Source organism: Paroedura picta, chromosome 3, assembly GCF_049243985.1.
Source record: "Paroedura picta isolate Pp20150507F chromosome 3, Ppicta_v3.0, whole genome shotgun sequence".
Classification (NCBI taxonomy): domain Eukaryota; kingdom Metazoa; phylum Chordata; class Lepidosauria; order Squamata; family Gekkonidae; genus Paroedura; species Paroedura picta.
This window is the reverse complement of record NC_135371.1, coordinates 1,140,922-1,161,307: the sequence shown is the minus strand read 5'-3', so window position 1 is coordinate 1,161,307 and position 20,386 is coordinate 1,140,922. Positions and strand designations below refer to the sequence as shown.

Below are 20,386 nucleotides of genomic sequence, written 5' to 3'. Positions count from 1 at the left end.
CTATTAATTCCTCCCTGGTGATTTCATAAATGATGGCCACCCTCTGGAGGACAAAAAAGAGAGGGAAGACATGTAGGAGAGGAGGGGTAGAGATGTGGAAAAATACCTAAAGCTTTCAAAACAAGAAAATGTTAATTTTTAAGGATATGTGTAGATATTTGTCTGACAAACCCAATTAAGGGGCAAAGGCTCCTCTAAAATATTAACGCTATGAGAATATGAACTGCACCCCTTCCTACAACTGAAGAAAAGACAGATTCTTCTGATAATACCTAATATTGATAGGCCTACTTGTAGTTATAATATTGTATGAACAAAACAGACACGATTACAGTGAATTAATTGGGATGAAAAAAATTTGCAGGTCTCATGCTGACAATTCAACAGAAGAAGTTCCGCAGGTTTTGATTAATTTTGCAGCAGTTTGTAGGTGCTTCTCTCTGTCGGTGAATCTCTTTGTAAGATTCCAGTCAATACTCCCAATAAGCAGACTTTGGTGAAGAAAATCTCTTTATTCAGGAACAAGCAAAACAGGACAGCTCTGGCTTCTTGCTAAGACTAAAGCATGGCAACACAAGCGCCCCTATATCTCCAAACCCGCTTCTTTCCCCCCAATTCCAATTTCAGGCACGACACCCCCTCCCTTTGCTTCTTATGCTGAAACAAAACTAGCTGCCAGGCAAAGCAGGTCGGCCTGGGCTCCAAGAACATGGAGATAGCTGAACCCTCCCGATGGAATGGCAGAGGCGGCAGATACCAACCCCACACCCCCTACCCTCTGGACCCTACATGAACCCTGCCAGGCCCCTGCAGATCCAAGTAGGCACTAAAAGAAAGGCCAAACTGGAGTCACAACAGTCATGGCAAGAGCAGATAGATACACTGGTAGCTACAGGGTCTTGACCCACACCTGCTTCCTCTTTAACTTCTTGCCACAGGTATGGTAGAAGGGGGAAGGTTTAATCTCTTAAATGTACTCTGCAATTCCTTAATGTTTGATGCTGTGAACGTTTTCTCCTTGACCCCATTTTCTTTTTAAATATTTTAAAAACTGTGCTGTTAGAATTTCAGGAGGCAAATCTGATAAAATTTGCATATTATGGGATAATTATTCTCCCTTGAGACTATGGAAAACTTTTTTCAACATAAAACGATGAATAATGCCTCAGAGCCTTGAGTTTTTAGTTAGAGAAACTTTGGGCCAATAGATCTGTGAATATGTTCCAGCTCTATAACAGCTATTGGGGTTTCTGTTAGCAGAGATAACTATTCAGCCGTGAAACTGGAATATTATTGTGTCATTGTCTGTTCTGTACGTCTGTTAATTTGTTCTGTATCACAGGGTGTTCACATTCCGAAACAGACAGCTTTACAATTAAATTACAATGAAAATTAAACATTCTGTATTGCATGTTGCTAGGTCAAAAGCCAGCAACGCCATAACTTCCACATCCTCTAATTTTTTGACCAGTACGGCAAAATTGGGAGTCAAGAGGATTAGCCATACTGACCAGCCAAGATGTCCACCTTCCCTGGTGCCGGTTCTTAGATGCTGTTCAACAGTGACTGTCCACCTGAAGACCTTCCCAGAGTATTTAAGAGTTTCTCCTCTGCATGAGTCCTCAAATGTTTTTGAAGATTGTCATTCCGAGTGAATTGCTTTCCACACTCTAAGCATTCAAAAGGTTTCTCCTTTGTGTGGGTTCTTAGGTGTTTTTGAAGCATGTCACTCTGACTGAATCTCTTTCCACATTTAGAGCATTCAAAACGTTTCTCCCCAGAGCGGGTTCTTAAATGCTCCTGAAAATTATCGCTCTGGCTGAATCTCTTTCCACACTATGGGCATTCAAAAGGTTTCACACCAATTTGGATTCTTTGATGCTGCTGAAAATTGCGACTCTGACAGAATTGCTTTCCACACTCTTGAGCATTCAAAAGGTTTATCGTTTGTGTGGGTTCCTAGATGCTGATAAAAATTGCTACTGTGATAGGATCTCTTCCTACTCTCTGAGCATTTGAAAGGTTTCTCCCCTGTGTGAGTTCTTTGATGCTGTAGGAGACTGTTACTCTGACTGAATTTCTTTCCATATTGTGAGCATTCAAAAGGTTTCTAATTTGTGTGGGTTCTTAGGTGCCTTTGCAGGTCAAAATTCCGATTTAATTTCTTTTGGCACTCAGAGCATTCAAAAGGTTTCTCCCCTGTATGGTTTCTCTGATGCACAAGGAGCTGTGATTTGTATTTAAAGTACTTTCCACACTGAAAGCATTTTACAAGCCCTTAGTATCCCATTATTTGGGAAATGTACATTAGCCTGTCTTCCATCCCACGATATCACTCCACTGTCTGAACAGATAAATGACTTCTCTCCTGAATGAATACTTTGATGTTTACTAAGGGCTGATTTCTGTGAAAAACTCTCACCACACTCTGCTTCATGTGTCATTTCTCTCCTTCATGTGTCTGTTGATGTCTAATTAGTTCTGTTCTACAAAGGAAGCACTTTTCACAATCGAGGCATTGATGGGTCTTCTCTCTACTGTGCAATAGCAAATGGATATTATGTTGGGTTTGACTGGAGAAATTTTTATCACACTCTGGACTTGTAGGTTTCTTCTGCCATGTGAGTATTTTCATGGAAATCCCCCCCCTTGATAAGGAATGGGTTCATCCCTCTTCTTGATTGTATGGTTTCCTTTCTGTCGTTTGGGTCTCTTCTCCCTTGCATGAGTTTTTAAATGCATCTGAAGATACCTTCTCTCACTGAATCTCTTTCCACATTCTGAGCACTCAAAAGGTTTCTCCGTTTTGTGGGTGCTTAGATGCTGTTGAAGATGGTTACTCTGACTAAATCTCTTTCCACACTCTGAGCATTCAAAAGGTTTCTCCTTTGTGTGGGTTCTTAGATGACATTGAAGATGGTTACTCTGACTGAATCTTTTTCCACATTCTAAGCATTCAAATGGTTTCTCCCCGGTGTGTGTTTTAAGGTGCCGTTGAATACCACTGCGGTAAGAAAATTGCTTTCCACACTCAGAGCATTCAAAAGGTTTCTCCCCAGAGTGGGTTCTGAAGTGCTCGTGAAGATGACTGGTCCGGTTGAATCTCTTTCCACATTCTGAGCATTCAAAGGGTTTCTCACCTATGTGGATTTTTTGATGCAGTTGAAATTTGCCACTGTGACTGAATCTCTTTCCACATTCTAAGCATTCAAACTGCTTCTCCTTTGTGTGGGTTCTTAGATGCCGATGAAAATTGCTATTTTTACAGAATTTCCACACTCTGAACATTGAAAAGGTTTCTCCCCTGTGTGAATTCTTTGATGCTGTAGAAGACTCTTACTCTGACTGAATTTCTTTCCACACTCTGAGCATTCAAACTGTTTCTCATTTGTGTGGATTCTTAGGTGCTTTTGAAGATCACAACTCTCACTGAATCTCTTTCTACACTCTGAGCATTCAAAAGGTTTCTCATTTGTGTGGGTTTTTAGGTGCCGATGAAAACTACTACTTTGACAGAATCGCTTACCACAGTCTGAGCATTCAAACAGTTTCTCCATTGTGTGGGATTTTAGATGCCGTTGAAAATTGCGACTGTGACAGAAGCGCTGTCCACACTGTGAGCATTCAAAAGGTTTCTCATTTTGGTGGGTTCTTAGATGCCTATGAAAATTGCTATTGTGACAGAATTGCTTCCCACAGTTGGAGCATCTGAAAGGTTTCTCCCCTGTATGAGTTCTTTGATGCTGTAGAAGACTGTTACTCTGACTGAATTGCTTTCCACAAGCTGAGCATTCAAATGGTTTCTCATCAGTTTGGGTTCTTAGATGCTTTTGAAGGTCAGAACTCTGTTTGAATTTCTTTTCAGACTCTGAGCATTCAAAAGATCTTTTATTTCTGTGGGTTCTTAGATGCCGATGAAAATTGCTACTGTGGCAGAATCGTCTCCTACACTCTGAGCATTCAAAAGGTTTCTCCCCTGTGTGTGTTCTTTGATGCAACAGGAGATGGTCACTTTGACTGAATCTCTTTCCACACTCTGAGCATTCAAATGGTTTATCCTTTGTGTGGGTTCTTAGGTGCCGTTGATAATTGCTACTGTTACAGAAGCGCTGTCCACACTCTGAGCACTCAAAAGGTTTCTCCCCTGTGTGAGTTCTTCGATGCAGTAGGAGATGACTACTCTGACTGAATCTCTTTCCACACTCAGAACATTCAAAAGTTTTCTCCCCTGTGTGTGTTCTTTGGTGTACAAGGAGCTGTGATCTGTATTTAAAATACATTCCACATTGAAAGCATTTACATGTCTTCACTGTATTGTTCCTTGGGAAATGTACATTACCCTGTCTTCCATCACATGATATCATTCCATGCTCTGAACAGATAAATGACTTTGCTCCTGAATGAATGCTTTGGTGTTTAATAAGGTCTGATTTCTGCAAGGAACACGCGCTATACTCTGAACACCTATGTTTCTCTCCTTCATGTGTTTGTTGATGTCTACGTAGTTCTGCTCTGCCAAAGAAACTCCTTCCACACTCCACTTGCTTGTAGGTTTCTTCTACCACGTGGTTTACTTCATGGAACTCCCACACTTGACATGGAATGGGTCCATCTCTCTTCTCGACTGTACGGCTCCCGTTCTGCCTCTTGGGTCTTCGTTGATTCCTGAAGTCTTCATTCTTGACTTCATCTGGGGACAGGCCAGGCAGTTCACCCTCCTCCTCATTCCTCTGATCATCTCCTGCTGGAATAAAGAGAGAGATCCTGTTCCTGTTAGCAACCACGCTTGGGACCCTGAGTTGCACTTGAAATCCCATCCACAATTTAACTATTCCAGGGGCTTGTTTCTGCTGTATGTTGAAAAATAAAATGATATGCACATTAAAAATGCTGCCTGCCTGTCTGCCTGCCTGCCTGGCCCATCTCTGAAGATTCCTGCAGCCCCTTCATTCTTTCAAACTGACACACTCACAGAACACCCACTGAAGATGCCTGCAAGGATTTGGAGAAACCACTGCTGCACAATGGAAAGAAAGATACTGATGCCAAAGATCTGTGCTGGGAACTGACAGTAATAGCTCAAGGACTTCCAAAGTCTATGCCGTTCCTTCCCATCACGCAGTGACAAAACACCTGGGTAATGCGCTTCACGTTTCTGTTGTGCTAAGGATCTTTCTCATACTTCCAGAGTCAGTGGCGAGGGGCAAACAGAGTTTCTCAAAGCTCAAAGGTATAAAAACATAAATACGCTCAACACCTGGTGCAAAAGGGACTAGATCAGGGGTAGTCAAACTGCGGCCCTCCAGATGTCCATGGACTACAATTCCCATGAGCCACTGCAAGCGAATGCTGGTAGGGGCTCATGGGAATTGTAGTCCATGGACATCTGGAGGGCCGCAGTTTGACTACCCCTGGACTAGATGGCTGGGCAACTCTATCAACTGAACATGCTCAAGCACCATCTTGAAGGGACTGGTGACCAAACTTCAAAGGAAAAGATACATGAAATGAGATTCTTATGTGCTTGAAATTAAAACATTCAAGAAACGTACATCTTAACATGACAATCCACAGTATTATTCAAAATTATTTATGATTTATGTGCTAAAACTGTTTTGAATTATGGAAAGTCAGAGATTACCTATAATTTTTTAATAGCAATTTCAAATTTTGTGTTTTTCATTTTTTTCTACAAGACATCTATTGGCATCCGTGAAAGATTCTTACCCAAAAAGGCCACAGTCCTATAATTCTCCAGCATGACTTCCCTGTAGAGAGCTCTCTGGCCCCGATCCAGCAGGGCCCACTCGGCCTCTGTGAAAGAGACGGTCACCTCCTCAAAGGAAAAGGGCCGCTGGAAGAGAAAGCAGAATCCCTCCTGAGAGTTTGTGCCGGGAAGAAAAGCTGAATCGGGAGGGGGCAGTGGGGGAGGGGGCCGGACGGCAGGGTGTGACACGGTCGGTCATGGGCTCTTGGCCTGCCGATGTGGGGATACGTGACCCAGCCCTTCCGTGGCTGCTGTCTCTTCTCCACAGACGGGGACAGAATTGGCACAAGGTGGGGAGCATCTCCGAGCACTGGGCTCTACATTGTGGGGTCCCCCAGGGAACAATAGTCTCCCTGATGCTATCTAACATCAACATGCCCCCCTTGCCCAGGTGATTGGGAGTTTCGGGCTGAGTTGTCACCAATACGCGGAGGGCACCCAGCTATTTCTCTTAAAGGACGGCCATCCATCAACACCCCTAGAGAACCTGGCCAGATGCCTGGAAGTGGACTGGCTCAAGCTGAAGCCAAGGCAGACGTCCCCTGGTTGGGCCGGCATGCCGAGAGGCAGATGGTGAGAACAACATCTCTTGATAGGGTCCAACTGACACCTGTGACTTCCGCCAGGAGTTTGGGCTTGATCCTGGACTCCTCCTTGTTGATGGAGGCCCAGATCATGAATGTTGCTTGCCTGGCATTTTTCCAGCTACGCCAGGTTCGACAATTAACACCCGACCTCTCGACACCCCACCTAGCCACAGCTATCTATGCAATGGTCACCTCCAGGCTAGACCTCTGCAACAAGCCCTATGAAGGAATTTTCCCTTGAGACTAACCCACAAACTCTAAAATGCAGCTGCAAGGGTCATTACCCAGTGGAGGGTGCACATGACTATTTTAAAAATTGTTTTATTATAGCCATATAAACAAAAACCACACCAGAAAAATGCAACAGAAAGCAAATTATCTGATTACACAAATTGAAAGAAACCGTCAAAATACATTATTGTTCTAACCAATAAAGAAAGACATGAATGGTTGTAAAAATATATAAGAGAAAAACAGAAATTAAACCCAAAAGTATCGGGGGGGGGGGACTTCAGTCCAAGCCGTCGTTCTCTCTGCATCAAATTATTTAATCCAGTTCTAAACAATGTTATATGCATAAACCTAATCCAATATAAAAAACAAGATCAACAGGCCTCCATCTGATTAAAGAACATTTTTGAAGGAGATCTATTCCGGAAAATTCCAGCAGATACTTTATAAAACCAGTCCAGATTATCATAAAGTCATCTCCCCCACAAAAAAAATTAATCTAAATTTATTGGTGAGTTCCTCATGCTGCTCGCTATACTCCTTCTTTTTAGACCCCAGTTGTGTTCTTTCAGCGTTGGTTAATAAGCAATCCAGCTGCGACTGTGAGATAATTAATCAGCGTTGTGTGCTTACGTTGGGAGTGTTCAGTAAGATATATGTTGAGCAGGACCCATGCAGCAGAAGGTTTTATTTGTTCCCAGACGATGTTCCTAATCTCTGTAAATAATGATTTCCAAACTTTGGCTATAATAGAACCGCCACATATGCATAATTCACTGGTGTTGCCCGTCACCAGCGCTTGCCTAACTGCACAGGCTCCCAACTGGAGACTGAATTAAAGGTTTTGGTGCAGACCTTCGAGGCCCTGAGCCATCTAGGACCAGGATATCTGTGGAACTGTCTCTCCCACTGTGTTCCCCCAAGAGCACTGTGGTTGGCGGACCAAAATTTGCCCAGAGTCCCTGGCCCCAAAGAGGGAAGACTGACCTCACCCAGGGCCAGGACCTTTTGCCCTGGCCCCGGCCGGGCGGAATGCTCTGCCCAGTGAGATCAGGGCCCCGGGGACCTCGATCAGTTCCGCAGGGCCTGTAAGACAAAGCTATTCCACCAGGCCTATGACTGAGGCCGGAAACACCCAACACCTTTCACGCCCAACTGGCTGGCCTTCCGTCTGTGGGAAGAGGGAAGATCCACCCACAGAAAGAACAAATTTAAATTTAATCAGGCAGAGACATGTCAAAAGTGCAGACTTAATTGTTTGAACTAACTTGATCTTATAGGAGAATCTAAACTTATTTATGATGTATTTTATTTGTAATATATAAACTCACAGGAAGGGCAGGTTAGGAAAATAGTATTATTATAGTAGTAGTAGTAGTATTATTATTAGGATACAGAGCTTGAGATGGGCAAAGGGAGTGGGGTTCAGGGCCTCTCTCCCTTGGGCACCTGAGCAGGGACCCAGGAACATCTCCTCTACCTGGAGTGGAGGGTCAGCCGCCGTTTCCACACCTCTCTCAAGATGATGGCTGAGCACCACCTGGCCAGTGCCTGTGACGCCAACACAGAAGGAAGGAAGATGGTCAGGTTAGGCTCCTTCGTTTGCTAGCTTGCTTGAATCCCGCTTTGTGCACCCTCCTTCCCAGGGCTGGGAAACCCGGCCATAGGGACACGCAACGCAGTTTGTACGGCTGTTTAGTACATTGTGAGAGGGGACGCAGAGAAGCACCAGGTGCTCTGAAAACCAAGAGGTGGCTTCAGTCTATATGAAAAACTCCGGGGTAACGTTAATGGGTTGCCTGAGTGTCTCTTGATGCCCTGATATCACAACCCTGAACCTCACAGGCGCACCAGGCCGGAGGCATCCACAGTCCTCATCCACTTTCCGACTCCGGCCCACCCGATGCCCCTGAGAAGCTGTCATGTAGGGGCACATTAGGCAACAATTAGGCACTAGCAATGAGTTTTCAGAGGTTTGCTGCCCCAGAACATGGAGGCTCCATTTGTTTGCCACAGCTAAGAGCTGCACCCAAGACTGCCTTCTAGGAATCTGTCTGATCACCTTTCAACGGAGTGGCCGGCATTACCTGCAGTGGCCCTGAATTCTAGAGACCGATTCGGTGTTGTATGCAGACGTACTTCCTCCCTCTGCCGTCCCAGACCTCCCCAACCCCTTCACTGTGGGCCCAAATCCCACCTGGCCACCAAAGGGCCTTACCATGTGAGAGGGCATCTTGGGAAAGGTCCAGGGTCTGAGCCCGCTGCCCGTCCTCCGAGGGAGACCCCCCCTCCCCAGAGAAGTGTCCTTCCACCTTCACTGCTGGCCCCCACTTCTGAAAGAGTGGGAAAGGAGACAAGGACTAGAAGAGGCTGAGGAGACGGGTCCTGCCCCCCTCCCAGACTCCTCAGCCCTGCATAGGCCAGTAGAGCTGGTTCAAGCACAGGGGCAGGAAATCAGCGTTGGGGTTTCTTCCCAGCAGAAGCAGAAATATCTGATCGGGAAGCCTAAGGAAGCCCCCTCACCTGCTCGGCCTGCCTCTCCTCCTGAGCCTGGCTGAGGAGGAAGCCTTCGGCCAGGGCCACCGCCTGGGCGCTGCTCTCCGGCCCGCATCCTCTCACCCAGCCCTGCATCTCCCGGGGCAGGAGGGCCAGGAACTGCTCCAGGATCACCAGGTCCAGGATCTGCTGCTTGGTGCTCCTCTCCGGCTCCAGCCAGCGGTTGCAGAGTCCGTGGAGCCGGCTGCAAACCTCTCGGGGCCCCTCGGCCTCCTGGTAGTGGAACGGCTGGAAGCTTCGGCTGCCCATCTCTGTGGTCACGGTGTCCTGAGCAAGAACTTGTGGCCCAGCTGTTTCCCAAAGCTCTGCAGCAACCCCCGCCGGGTTGGGATGGGGACCCTTCCTCAATCTCTTGTCTGTTCCGGGTCCTTCTGGGTCGTCCTGCTCTTCCATCTCCTTCCCCTTTGCTTGAGTTCCTCTAAGTGTAGAATAATACTCTTAATGGCGAGAGGAAAACATCTCAAAAAGGCAGAATGAAATCAAAAGAGAACAGAGCAACATTACTGACCCTGGCCAAGAGACACCTCATCATTATGCCTGTGAATAAAAAGGGGCATCTTCATTTACTCTGCAGATCTGCTACGTCAGGGGTAGTCAACCTGTGGTCCTCCAGATGTCCATGGACTACAATTCCCATGAGCCCCTGCCAGCAAATGCTGGCAGGGGCTCATGGGAATTGTAGTCCATGAACATCCGGAGGACCACAGGTTGACTACCCCTGTGCTACGTGACATATCCCGCTTCCTGAGGTCTGGCCCTTTCACCGACTGTGACTTACTCCAAAACATGTCAGACTAGAATTTTTTTTGAATGTTTTTATTTTAGCTGCAGCAAAAATAAGATCGTCATAGGGGACTCCCTGCATCAGGCAAGGAGCTAGAAAGGCTGGCCCTTGAGGTTCGTTCCCACTCTATGATTCTATGATTCACGTCACACAAAACTGCAGAAAACAATACGCTTTCGGAGGGCTTTATACCTCTGTTTCGTGGAGTTGGCTGCAAGGGCTGGCCTCCCCCCTGGACCAATGCAACCACTCTCCACCCTTCCCTCCACCTCAAGGGCAGCCCCCAAAGCCTCGGGGGGGGGAGTGAAAAATGGGGTACAGAAAGCCCCCCTCTTCTTCATTGGGGAAGGATTGGGCCCACTCCAGCCCACAGCCCCCAGGGCGGGAGGGAGGGAGGGCGGGAGAAAGCCGTCAGCTCCAGGTGGGGGGGGGGAATCCCAGGAGACTTGGGGGTGGAGGCGGGGAGGGGCTTTCGCGGGGTCCAGGGCCATAGAGCCCCCCCTTAAGCCCCCATTCCCTCCAGGAGAGCTGCTCTCTGCAGTCTGCCATTCCGGGAGATCCCCAGGGCGTACCTGGAGGCTGGCACCCCTATGAATTGCCCGCACGGCTCAGCGGGGGCGGCAGGAGGAGGCGGGCCTCGGGGTCTCCCAGGGAGGAAGACCCCCGGCTGCAGATCCAGGAGGGCAGCGGGGAGGGGGGGCTCTTTTCCCCCAGGGACCGTGGGCGGCATCTGCAAAGGGACTTAACTCGCGAGTCGCCCTCCCCGGGATCCGGCCGCAACAGGCTTTCCTCCGGCAGGTCTGCAGCCGGGCGAGGTCCGCCTCCTCCCCCCTCCCCGTTTTAACCCTTTCGGGGCTGCAGGCAAAGGCCACGAGGGCGGCGGCCCAGCTCCGGGCTGGAAAAGGGCTCAGGGGAGCAGGACGCGGCAGAGTGCCCGGGCCCCGCCTGGAGGCTGGCATCCCAGAACCTCCCTGGGGCACGAAGCCCCACAGTGCCCCCCCCCAAGCAGCCCTTTTCTCTGGGGGAGAACTGGCCTCTGCAGTCTGGAGAGGAGGGGTCATCCCGGGGGATCTCCAGGCCCCGCCTGGAGGCTGGCATCCCAGAACCTCCCTGGGGCACGAAGCCCCACAGTGCCCCCCCCCCAAGCAGCCCTTTTCTCTGGGGGAGAACTGGCCTCTGCAGTCTGGAGAGGAGGGGTCATCCCGGGGGATCTCCAGGCCCCGCCTGGAGGCTGGCATCCCAGAACCTCCCTGGGGCACGAAGCCCCACAGTGCCCCCCCCCAAGCAGCCCTTTTCTCTGGGGGAGAACTGGTCTCTGCAGTCTGGAGAGGAGGGGTCATCCCGGGGGATCTCCAGGCCCCACCTGGAGGCTGGCATCCCTGGTGAAGCAGAGCACCTTGGGAAGGTGGGCTCTGGAGCTTCTACCCCACCCACTGGAGCTGAGGCCATTTGTGAGTGAGTGAGTGTGTGTGTGTGTGTAGGGGGTGGTGCTCATGGGTTCAGAGGACTGCCCCATTGGGGGGGGGGGGCATTCTGCCAGGTCCTAAGAGGGGAATGGGAACAATGCAATGGTGGAAGGAGCTCCCTGAACTGCCCCAATTCTGCAGGGCCTGCAAGAGGGAGCTCCCCACCAGGCATTTGACCGAGGCTAATCCGACCCAACAGCCTCTGTGGGTCCCCCCTCAAGACACACCCTCCAGAATCTGAAGGATTCCAACCTCCCTACGGATTCTGCTCGAGTTGGCCCTACTGATATTTGTTCAACTGGTCCCGTTGCAGTAATGGTTCTCTTACATCCTCTGCTGAAACTGTTCATGTTATGTAAACTGCTCAGCAAGGATCATTCCCAGAGAACTGTGACTAGCCCAAGCTGGCTGCAAGTGGAGAAAGAAAAGAGTCCTGGGCCCCACTGCCAGCATTGCAAAGGAAGTGATGTCACTCTACCCAACACTTTGCCCTCCCCCTTGTCGTATTTCATCTCCCGGGTGGCTCAGGAACGTTGGACAAAGCAGCCTTCGAAGGGTGCTTGCACTCGAAAGCTCACACCTTGAATAAATCATTGTTGTTCTTAAAGGTGCTCCTATTATCCCTATTAAAGGCCACCCTTTTCAGAGTTTGTTTTGTTTGGGACTTTCGGACTTGTCTGGGTCTCGAATCTCTGCTCCAGCTGGCTCCTGAGCTGCAGCATGACAGGGTATTTTGAAAGTATGCAGTTATTTACCTTTGTTGGTGAGGCAAAGCACTCACCAGACTCATAGCACTTTGAGGATTAAAACAGAATAATCTTTACTGGAAAGATATTTACAGACATCTAGCATATTCATCTGCTTCAGTCTCCTTACTGAAGCAGAGCACAAAAGCTTAGAGTTACCAAAGCAGCATGCTGCAAGCCTCTTGAGCTAGGCTGCAGACTTCATGCCAGACACAGCTAAGCCCAACGGAGGACAGCTGCTTGCTTCAGCAAAGGACAAACAGATCTGCATTTCCTGCAGAAAGAGGAAGTAAGTGGGAGCCCACCCTAAACAAAGGAACCCCCAGATCACAAGCTGAAGCCTTCCCATTGCTCATGGATGCAATTCTCAGCATTGACAGCTCTTTGGAGGAAAGATGGGATTTTAAAAGTCCTAAATAAATAAAACCCACTTTCAGAGCAACACCACGGGAAGGGCGTGTGAAAAGAAGACAGAATTTATTTTAGAATCAGCTTCTCCCACGTAGAGGATTCACCGATGGGCAGTTCCTTCAGGCAATCAGCCTCACCCAGGACTAGCAGCTTGGGAAGAGGCAGCTTTGCCTTTCAAGGAGCAAGCAAAGTGATATATATAAACACCCACCTCTTCTGCCAAATAGGGCAGTGCCAGAACCCATAGTGGGGTCAGAGTCTTTGTGGAGCTTCCGGCTACACTACAGACACCAACTGATAGGAGAAATAGATCCTGCAGAACTTGAGGCCAGGATGCAAATGCCTCCCTCCCTTCCCTGTCTCCATCAGCCAATACCTGTAGGTAGGCAGTACTGGAAATCAACAGAGACATCCCGGCCACAAAGGTGAGAACACCGAAGTTCACTGTTTTATGGCGGAATGACGATGACGATTAGCCACAGAGTTGCCCACTGATGCTGCATGAATGTTTGTGGACAGGGAGACGGGGCTCTGTGCCATCCGGTGGCTGATCTCCTGAGTGGAAACAGCATTTCAAGATATCTGCAAGAACTGTAATGCGGCAGGGGGGGTAATGGGCTTTCTCCTTGTGCCTCAGTCTCCCTCTCTGCAACTCAGCAAGGCGGCTTCAAAGCTGATGCAACCTCTCTTGCTTCCTCTACTGAATCACCAAATGGGGGCAGGGGATCCATTCTAAATTATACGCACATCTGTGGGCCTTTTTGGATGACCACGCAAGTGTTCCTTGACAGCATTTTTCTCACTGGGCTGTCATGGCCCCCAGTCCTTTTGTCTGTTTCAGGGAGGGAGTTCTTCCTGTTTGATATAAACCCATGAAATTAAAGATGCAGTTTCCCCCCCCCTTCCAAATTCACATGTTAGTGGATGGCTTTGCAGTTGTGCAGCTCTATTGTTTAAATGCTCCTTCCTACAATCTAAATATCAAAAAGGTTCCTCCCCTCAGTGGGTTGCCTGATCGTGCTGATGTAATCTCTCCCCACACAATACGCATTCAAAACCTTTCTTCCATGTGGACTCTTTGATGTTGCTGAAGATTGTGAAGCTGACTGAATTTTTTTCCACATTCAGAGCATTCAAAATGTTTCTCAACTCTATGGGTACGCTGGTGACGATGAAGATGACCACTCTGACTGAATCTCTTTCCACACACAGAACACTGATAGGGTTTCTCCCCTGTGTGGGTTCTCTGATGTTGTTGGAGACTATCACTCCGACTGAATCTCTTTCCACATTCTGAGCATTCAAAAGGTTTCTCCCTAGTGTGTGTTTTTTGATGCAGCAGGAGATCACCACTCTGACTGAACCTTTTTCTGCACTCTGAGCATTCAAAAGGTTTCTCCTTTGAATGAGTTCCTAGATGCCGTCGCAAATTGCCACGGTTACAAAATCGCTTCCCACATTCTGAGCATTCAAAAGGTTTCTCCTTTGAGTGAGTTCCTAGATGCCTTCGCAAGTTGCCACTGTTACAAAATCGCTTTCCACACTCTGAGCATTCAAAAGGTTTCTCCCCTGTGTGGATTCTTTGATGCAGTAGCAGCCTACAACTCAGAGTGAATCTCTTTCCACACTCTGAGCACTCAAAAGGTTTCTCCCCAGTGTGAGTTTTTTGATGCTGCAAAAGTCTGTAACTCTTACTGAATTTTTTTCCACACTTGGCGCATTCAAAAGGTTTCTCCCCAGTGTGTATTTTTTGATGCAGCAGGAGATCACCATTCTGATTGAACCTCTTTTTGCACTCTGAGCATTCAAAAGGTTTCTCATTTGTGTGAGTTCCTAGGTGCCGTTGCAAATTGCCAGTGTTACAGAATCGCTTTTCACACTCTGAGCATTCAAAAGGTTTCTCCCCTGTGTGGATTCTTTGATGCACTAGCAGCCTGCAACTCAGACTGAATCTCTTTCCACAATCTGAGCATTCAAAAGGTTTCTCCCCTGTGTGGATTCTTTGATGTTCTTTAAGATGACTGCTCTGATTGAATTTCTTTCCACACACCGAACATTCAAAAGGTTTCTCTTTTGTGTGGGTTCTTAGATGGCATTGAAAATTCCTACTGTCACCAACTCTCTTTCCACATTCTGAGCATTCAAAAGGTTTCTCCCCTGTGTGGATTCTATGATGCTGTAGAAGATTGCGACTCAGACAGAATCTCTTTCCACACTCTGAGCACTCGAAAGGTTTCTCACCTGTGTGAGTTCTTTGATGCTGTAGAAGATTGTTACTCTTACTGAATTTCTTTCCACACTCTGAGCATTCAAAAGGTTTCTCACCTGTATGGGTTCTTCGATGTTCTTTCAGATGACTGCTCTCCTTGAATTTCTTTCCACACACTGAACATTCAAACGGTTTCTCCTTTGTGTGGGTTCTTAGATGCCGTTGAAGATTGCTCCTTTCACCCACTTTCTTTCCACATTCTGAGCATTCAAAAGGTTTCTCTCCTGTGTGGGTTTTATGATGCCGTTGAAGACTGCCATTTGAACTGAATTTTTTCCCACACTCTGAACATCCATACGGTTTCTCCCCTGTGTGGGTTCTTAGATGCTTGTGAAAATGGCTACTTTTACGGAATCTCTTTCCACACTCTGAGCACTCAAAAGGTTTCTCCCCTGTGTGGGTTCGTTGATGCACTAGGAGATCACTACTTTGACCGAATCTCTTTCCGCACTCTAAACATCCAAAAGGTTTCTCCCCAGTGTGGGCCCACATATGATTTTGTTTATGGCCACTCTGACTGAGTATCTTCCCATAATCTGAACACTCAAAATGTTGCTCCCCTGTGTGTAGTCTTTGGTGCACAAGAAGCTGCGATCTGTATTTAAAGCACTTTCCACACTGAAAGCATTTATATGCCTTCCTTATACTGTGCTTTGGAAAGTTTACACTACGCGTTTTTCCATTAGAGGACACCATCCCAGTCTCTGTTGAATGAATGTTTGAATGAATGTTTTGGTGTTCACCGAGGTCTGATTTCTGCAAGGAACTCTCACCACCGTCTGAGCTGCCATGTTTCTCTTTTGGACACGTCTGTTGATGTTTCCAGAGCCCTGCTCTGCAAGGCAGCCCCTTTGCACACTCCAGGAATTGATGGGTCTCCTTTCCACTCTGCATAGTATGTTGGGTTTGATCTGAGAAGTCGATTCCACACCCCAAGTCCTTGTGTGCTTCCTCCACCAGGTGAGTTGGATCCCGGAAATCCCACCCTTGGCCAGGAATGCGTTGATCCCCCTTCTTCCCTGTATGGCTTCCTTTCGGCCTCTTGGGTCTCCCTTGATTCCTGAAGTCTCCTTTCATGTCTTCATTCTTGATTTCCTCTGGCCATAGATGACCCAGATCCCCGTCCTGCTTGTTCCTCTGATCACCCCCTACTGGAATGAAGAGAGAGAGATATCCTGTTAAGACCCCCAGGAGGAGGTCTGATTTGCCATGAGAAGCCAGGATCTGACCCCTTTCTGAGGTCCCCTCAGCTGCCCCTTAGCTCTCTGGTTCGAGTCATGGCCACATCATCAGCCTCAGTTGCCCCTGGCCCAGCCAGGCAGCTCTGGTTGCTCTCCCAGACCCTACTGAAGGTCACTTTCATTACCACCCCAACTTCTCCGACCCCCAACTGGGGACCAGTAGTGGAGCAGACCTGAAACCAAAGTATTTGTGTTCCCAGTTTTGATTCATGCCTCGTCCCAATGGCCATAATCCATACCTCTGACTTACCCAGGAAGGCCACGCTCCTGTGGTTCTCCAGCATGACTTCCCTGCACAGAGCTCTTTGGCCCGGATCCAGCAGGGCCCACTCTTCCTGGGTGAAAGAGATGGCCACCTCCTCAAAGGACAAGGGAGGCTGGAAGAGAAAGCAGGATCCCTCTTCAGGGCTCATGCCGGGCACAGAAGGCACACGGGAAGGCAGTGCGCTGGGAGGGCGCAGGGTGCAGAGCTCGGCATGGGCAAAGGGAGTGGCATTCTGGGCCACCCTCCCTCCCTCCCTCCCTCGGACACCTTAGCAGCAACTGCAGGAACAAGAAGTCCTCTGTGAAAGGAGGGGGGACCAGGCTACGCCCCATCAATCTCCTCTACCTGGACTGAAGCCGCCGCTTCCCCTCCTCTGCAGAACTGGTGGCTCAACACCCTTTCTTCACTGCCTGAGAGGGACACAAAGGACAAAGAGAGACTCCTGGGGTGGACAGCACTTTAGCAGGCAGGTTCCAAGTGCGGAAGAAACAGGGAGTGAAGGGTTAATTCCTCACTGAAGCAGAGAACCTGAGCGGCAGGCTGCTCCAAGCGCTCTGATTGGCCAGCAACAGCTGTAGGAGAGGAGATCTCAGAGCTGTTTGCTGGAGGGAAGTTATTCTGATTCAGAGTCTGAGAGAACCTGAGTCTAGAGGAGTTCTTCTGACAAGTCAAGGAAGGGAAATTGGTGTACTAGAAGGCCAGTGGAGCTACGATGGATACAGCCATGTGTCAGTTTTGAAGGAACTACGTTTTAATGTATTACGTCCTAAAGATGTTTTTAGAAGAAGAGGGGTTGGTTTTCTGTCCAGCTTATAATCGCCTTCCTTTCCCCTCCCCACAACAGACACCCTGTGAGGGAGGGGAGGCTGAGAGAGCTCTGAAAGAACTATTATGTGAGAGCAACTTTATCAGGACTGACTGGCCTGCTGGCTGCATGTGGAGGAGTGGGGAATCAAATCTGGCTCGCCACATTAGAAGCCACAGCCCTTAACCACCATACCAAGATGGCTGTGCAATTAGCTTAGCTGCAATTATATGTTGTGAGTTGCCCTGAGCCTTAATGTTGGGCAGGGTGGCGTATAAATCAAATAATAATAATAATCTTAACACAGCCCGCGGCGCCATGGGCGCCGCAGACTAAATAAAAGGATAAGGGCTTGGGAGGCGGGATGTGTCCGTGATGAGGAAGGGTGCCGATTGGCCCCTTCCTCTGGACACACTACTGGAGGGACCAATCGGCAGGCGCAAAGTGCCTGCCGATTGGTCCCTCTGAGTCCCCGCCGGAGCAACTGTGAGCCGCGCACAGCGCGGCTCGCAGTTGCTCCTTTGCCGACGGCCTGATGCGGCGAGAGGCGCAAAGCGCCTCTCGCCGCGTGAGTCCGCCGACCAAGAGAAAGCCCGACTTAGGCCCACCCAACACCATCTGCAAGGCCGGTTAGTAAAGAGGCGGAAGAGAAGCACCAGGGGCCCGGGAGTTTCAGGGGCTTCTAAATGTTGTTGACGCACCGGAAGCCTTTCAGCAGGGGCCCAGAGACACATGTGGGCCACTGGCAATGTGCTTTCAGAGGTATGCTTCCCCAGAACATGGAGGCTCCATTTATTTCCTGTGCCTGATAGCTGCGTCCAGAACTACCTTCCACGAATCTGTCTAATCGCCTTCCAAGGGAGTGGCCATCCCGACATACAGTGGCCCTGAATCCCCAACCGTAACGCTCTGTGGGGTAACTAAATCTGTCCTCCCTCTCCTGGCCCAAGCCCTCTATCCAAGGACTTCACTGTGGGCCCCAGTCCCATCGGGGCCAGAAACAGCCTTACCGTGTGAGGGGGCATCTTGGGCACCCACCGGGGCCTCACTCCTACTGCCTTCCTCCCAAGGAGACCCTTCTTCCGCAGAGAACGTGGCTTCCCTCTTCACTGCTGCAGCCCACATCTGAGAGAAGAGGAGGAGATGGTAAGAGAAGGAAAGGAAGCAGCAGAGGGGACGGATCCTGCCCCTCTTCCAGACTACCACAGGGGTAAGAATCCAGGTTGTGTTTTCTCCCCAGACAAGCGAATTCTCTAGAGGCAGAAATACCAGGCCAGGAAGCCCAGGACAAGAGAAGGAACCCCCCTCACCTGCTCGGCCTGCCTCTCCTCCTGGGCCTGGCTGAGGAGGAAGCCTTCGGCCAGGGCCACCGCCTGGGAGCTGCTCTCCGGCCCGCATCCTCTCACCCAGCCCTGCATCTCCCGGGGCAGGAGGGCCAGGAACTGCTCCAGGGTCACCCGGTCCAGCATCTGCCTCTTGGTGCTCCTCTCCGGCTCCAGCCAGCGGCTGCAAAGTCCGTGGAGCCGGCTGCAAACCTCCCTGGGCCCAGCGGCCTTGTCATAACGGAATTGCCGAAAGGACTGGCTGGGTTCATCCGCCTTCCTTCCCCCTGCAGCTGCGGCCTCTGGCACGTCTCTCCCCCCGAATTCAACGCCACTCCCTGCTTGGATGGGGTGGGGACCTTTCCTTGGCCCCCCGCCAGTCCCGGCTCCTTCTGGGTCGGCCTCTTCCATCTCCGTCCCCCTGGCTGGAGTTGCCTCCGGCTGCAGACGGATACCCTGCACCTCCTTGCTAGGAAGAGAAAGAGGAAAACCTCTCAGAAGGGCAGAAGGAGACCCAAAGGGAGCGAAGTGACCTCCCCAGCCCTGGTCAAGCCGCCCCTCCAGGCTGCAAGAGGGGATCCGAAGCGGCTGCCTTACTGGAGTCTGTGGCCAGGCATTCCTTGCAGTCCGCTCTAGGAACCGCCTCTCTCTGGCTCTTTGGCTGCAGAAGGTGTGAACTTGGCCTCTGCAGGTGACTGCAGAACCGTCTGTGCTCCGGGCTGCTCTCGAGGCACCTGGGGACGGCTGGAGAACTCCTCCTGCTCCTCCTCCTGCTCCTGCTCCTCCTCGTGAGGCTGGCGGAGGAGGCAACAGCTCTGTCCAGGCAGTTGGGGGGGGAGGGGAGGGGAGGGGAGGGGAGGGGGGCTCCGGACTCTGCTGGGCAGGGCAGGGGGGCTGCCTGGAGGAAGGGGCAGCAGGAGGCCAGGAGCCGAGAGGGAAGCGGCAGAGGGGGGAAGCGGCCGGGGGGCTTGTCCGGTCCCTGCCTGGGAGTCCCCCCCCCCGAGCATTTCTCTTCTTCTAAATGGTTACAGACCCCAGACCCCTCCTTTGCCCCCCCAGGACGGCCACAGGGCAGCAGAGGCATTCAGACACCCCTGCAGGTGTCACACCTGTGTGTGTGTGTGTGTGTGTGTGTGTGTGTGTGTGTGTCTCACCTTTTGTGCTGGGCCCGGAGAGAGAGTTATGCAGGGCGGCTCCCCTCCATCCCCGTCTCTCGGGATGCGGGATGCGGCCGCCGAAGGCTCTCCCCCCCCCCCGTCCCCCGACCTCTCTAGGAAGCGGCTCGCTGGGCTTAACCCTTCCGGCGCTGCAGGAGGAGGGGAGGGGGAGGAGGCGCCGAGCGAAGCCGCACTGCCCCCGCCGCTGGAGGCTCGCCCGGGTCCCTCCCCAGCAGCCCCTCCCCCCTGGCGCCCGGGGGGGGGGGCCTGGTGGGTGTCTGCAAGGACGGAGGAGGTTGCCACCTCCCGCCTGCCTCCTCCCGGAGCGGCTTCCGGGGAGACTCCAGGGTAGGGGTCCGAAGGGAGAAGGGCGGCGTCGTGGGTGGAGGGTCGCGGTGGGGGGGAGGGGGGGAGACCAGTGATCTGCACATGCTCAGAGCCCCCCGCCCAAGAAACGCGAAAGTGGCCTTCTCGGTCTCACCTGGAGGAATTCTCCCCCCAATGGGATCAGGGCCCCCCTGGACCCGCTGCAGTTCCGCCGGGCGCCTCAAGACACAGCAGTTCTGCCAGAGCTCAAGGCAGAGCAGTTCCGCCAGAGCTCAAGGCAGAGCAGTTCCGCCAGGCCTACGGCCCAGGCCAGGAAGGTAAGACCGACCAACCGCTGGCCTCCCCCCTCACAAAAGAGCAGAAACCCTAATCTGCACAAGAGAACTGGTCCCCCTTTATAAGGTGTTTAGGGAGGGGGCGATCCTCAGGAGGAGGCCTGCTTGTTTCCCTGG

The 20,386-nt window shown here is 50.6% G+C and overlaps 2 protein-coding genes and 1 pseudogene across 8 annotated transcripts; all 3 read right to left on the bottom strand.

Annotated features, from left to right (window-relative positions):
* Positions 1 to 139: 139 nt before the first annotated feature.
* On the bottom strand, positions 140 to 2,437 carry LOC143833804 (uncharacterized; annotated as a pseudogene).
* Positions 2,109 to 10,809, bottom strand: LOC143833945 (uncharacterized). Of its 2 annotated transcripts, XM_077330305.1 has the most exons (7): positions 10,498 to 10,806; positions 9,109 to 9,559; positions 8,804 to 8,918; positions 8,066 to 8,136; positions 5,728 to 5,854; positions 3,267 to 4,744; positions 2,109 to 3,213 (listed from the first exon to the last, which is right to left on the bottom strand). In XM_077330305.1, exons 1-7 carry the CDS (start codon positions 10,653 to 10,655, stop codon positions 2,632 to 2,634), a joined length of 2,982 nt encoding a protein of 993 aa, XP_077186420.1. In that variant the 5' UTR covers positions 10,656 to 10,806; the 3' UTR covers positions 2,109 to 2,631. The 2 variants fall into 2 exon arrangements, with proteins under 2 accessions (XP_077186420.1, XP_077186419.1); XM_077330304.1 differs by having other exon boundaries at positions 3,069 to 4,741; positions 10,498 to 10,809.
* A 1,785-nt stretch (positions 10,810 to 12,594) lies between these two features.
* On the bottom strand, positions 12,595 to 19,698 carry LOC143833895 (uncharacterized). Of its 6 annotated transcripts, none has more exons than XM_077330164.1 (7): positions 19,605 to 19,698; positions 19,048 to 19,244; positions 18,439 to 18,919; positions 18,139 to 18,253; positions 16,669 to 16,733; positions 16,309 to 16,435; positions 12,595 to 15,968 (listed from the first exon to the last, which is right to left on the bottom strand). In XM_077330164.1, the coding sequence occupies exons 2-7, from the start codon at positions 19,065 to 19,067 to the stop codon at positions 13,600 to 13,602; spliced, it is 3,177 nt and encodes a 1,058-aa protein (XP_077186279.1). In that variant the 5' UTR covers positions 19,068 to 19,244; positions 19,605 to 19,698; the 3' UTR covers positions 12,595 to 13,599. The 6 variants fall into 6 exon arrangements, with proteins under 6 accessions (XP_077186279.1, XP_077186281.1, XP_077186280.1 ...); XM_077330166.1 differs by having other exon boundaries at positions 18,439 to 18,915; XM_077330165.1 differs by lacking the exon at positions 19,048 to 19,244 and having other exon boundaries at positions 19,605 to 19,695.
* Positions 19,699 to 20,386: the final 688 nt, after the last annotated feature.

Coding starts and splice junctions, on each gene's coding strand:
- LOC143833895 (XM_077330164.1), bottom strand. CDS start 19,067: ATGCCTGGCCACAGACTCCA. Junction 16,734..18,138: donor CCAAGATGCCCCCTCACACG/GTAAGGCTGTTT, acceptor TGTCCCTCTCAG/GCAGTGAAGAAAGGGTGTTG. Junction 15,969..16,308: donor CAGGAGCGTGGCCTTCCTGG/GTAAGTCAGAGG, acceptor TCTTCATTCCAG/TAGGGGGTGATCAGAGGAAC.
- LOC143833945 (XM_077330305.1), bottom strand. CDS start 10,655: ATGCCGCCCACGGTCCCTGGGGGAAAAGAGCCCCCCCTCCCCGCTGCC. Junction 9,560..10,497: donor ATAGGGGTGCCAGCCTCCAG/GTACGCCCTGGG, acceptor TTCTACACTTAG/AGGAACTCAAGCAAAGGGGA. Junction 4,745..5,727: donor TAGGACTGTGGCCTTTTTGG/GTAAGAATCTTT, acceptor TCTTTATTCCAG/CAGGAGATGATCAGAGGAAT.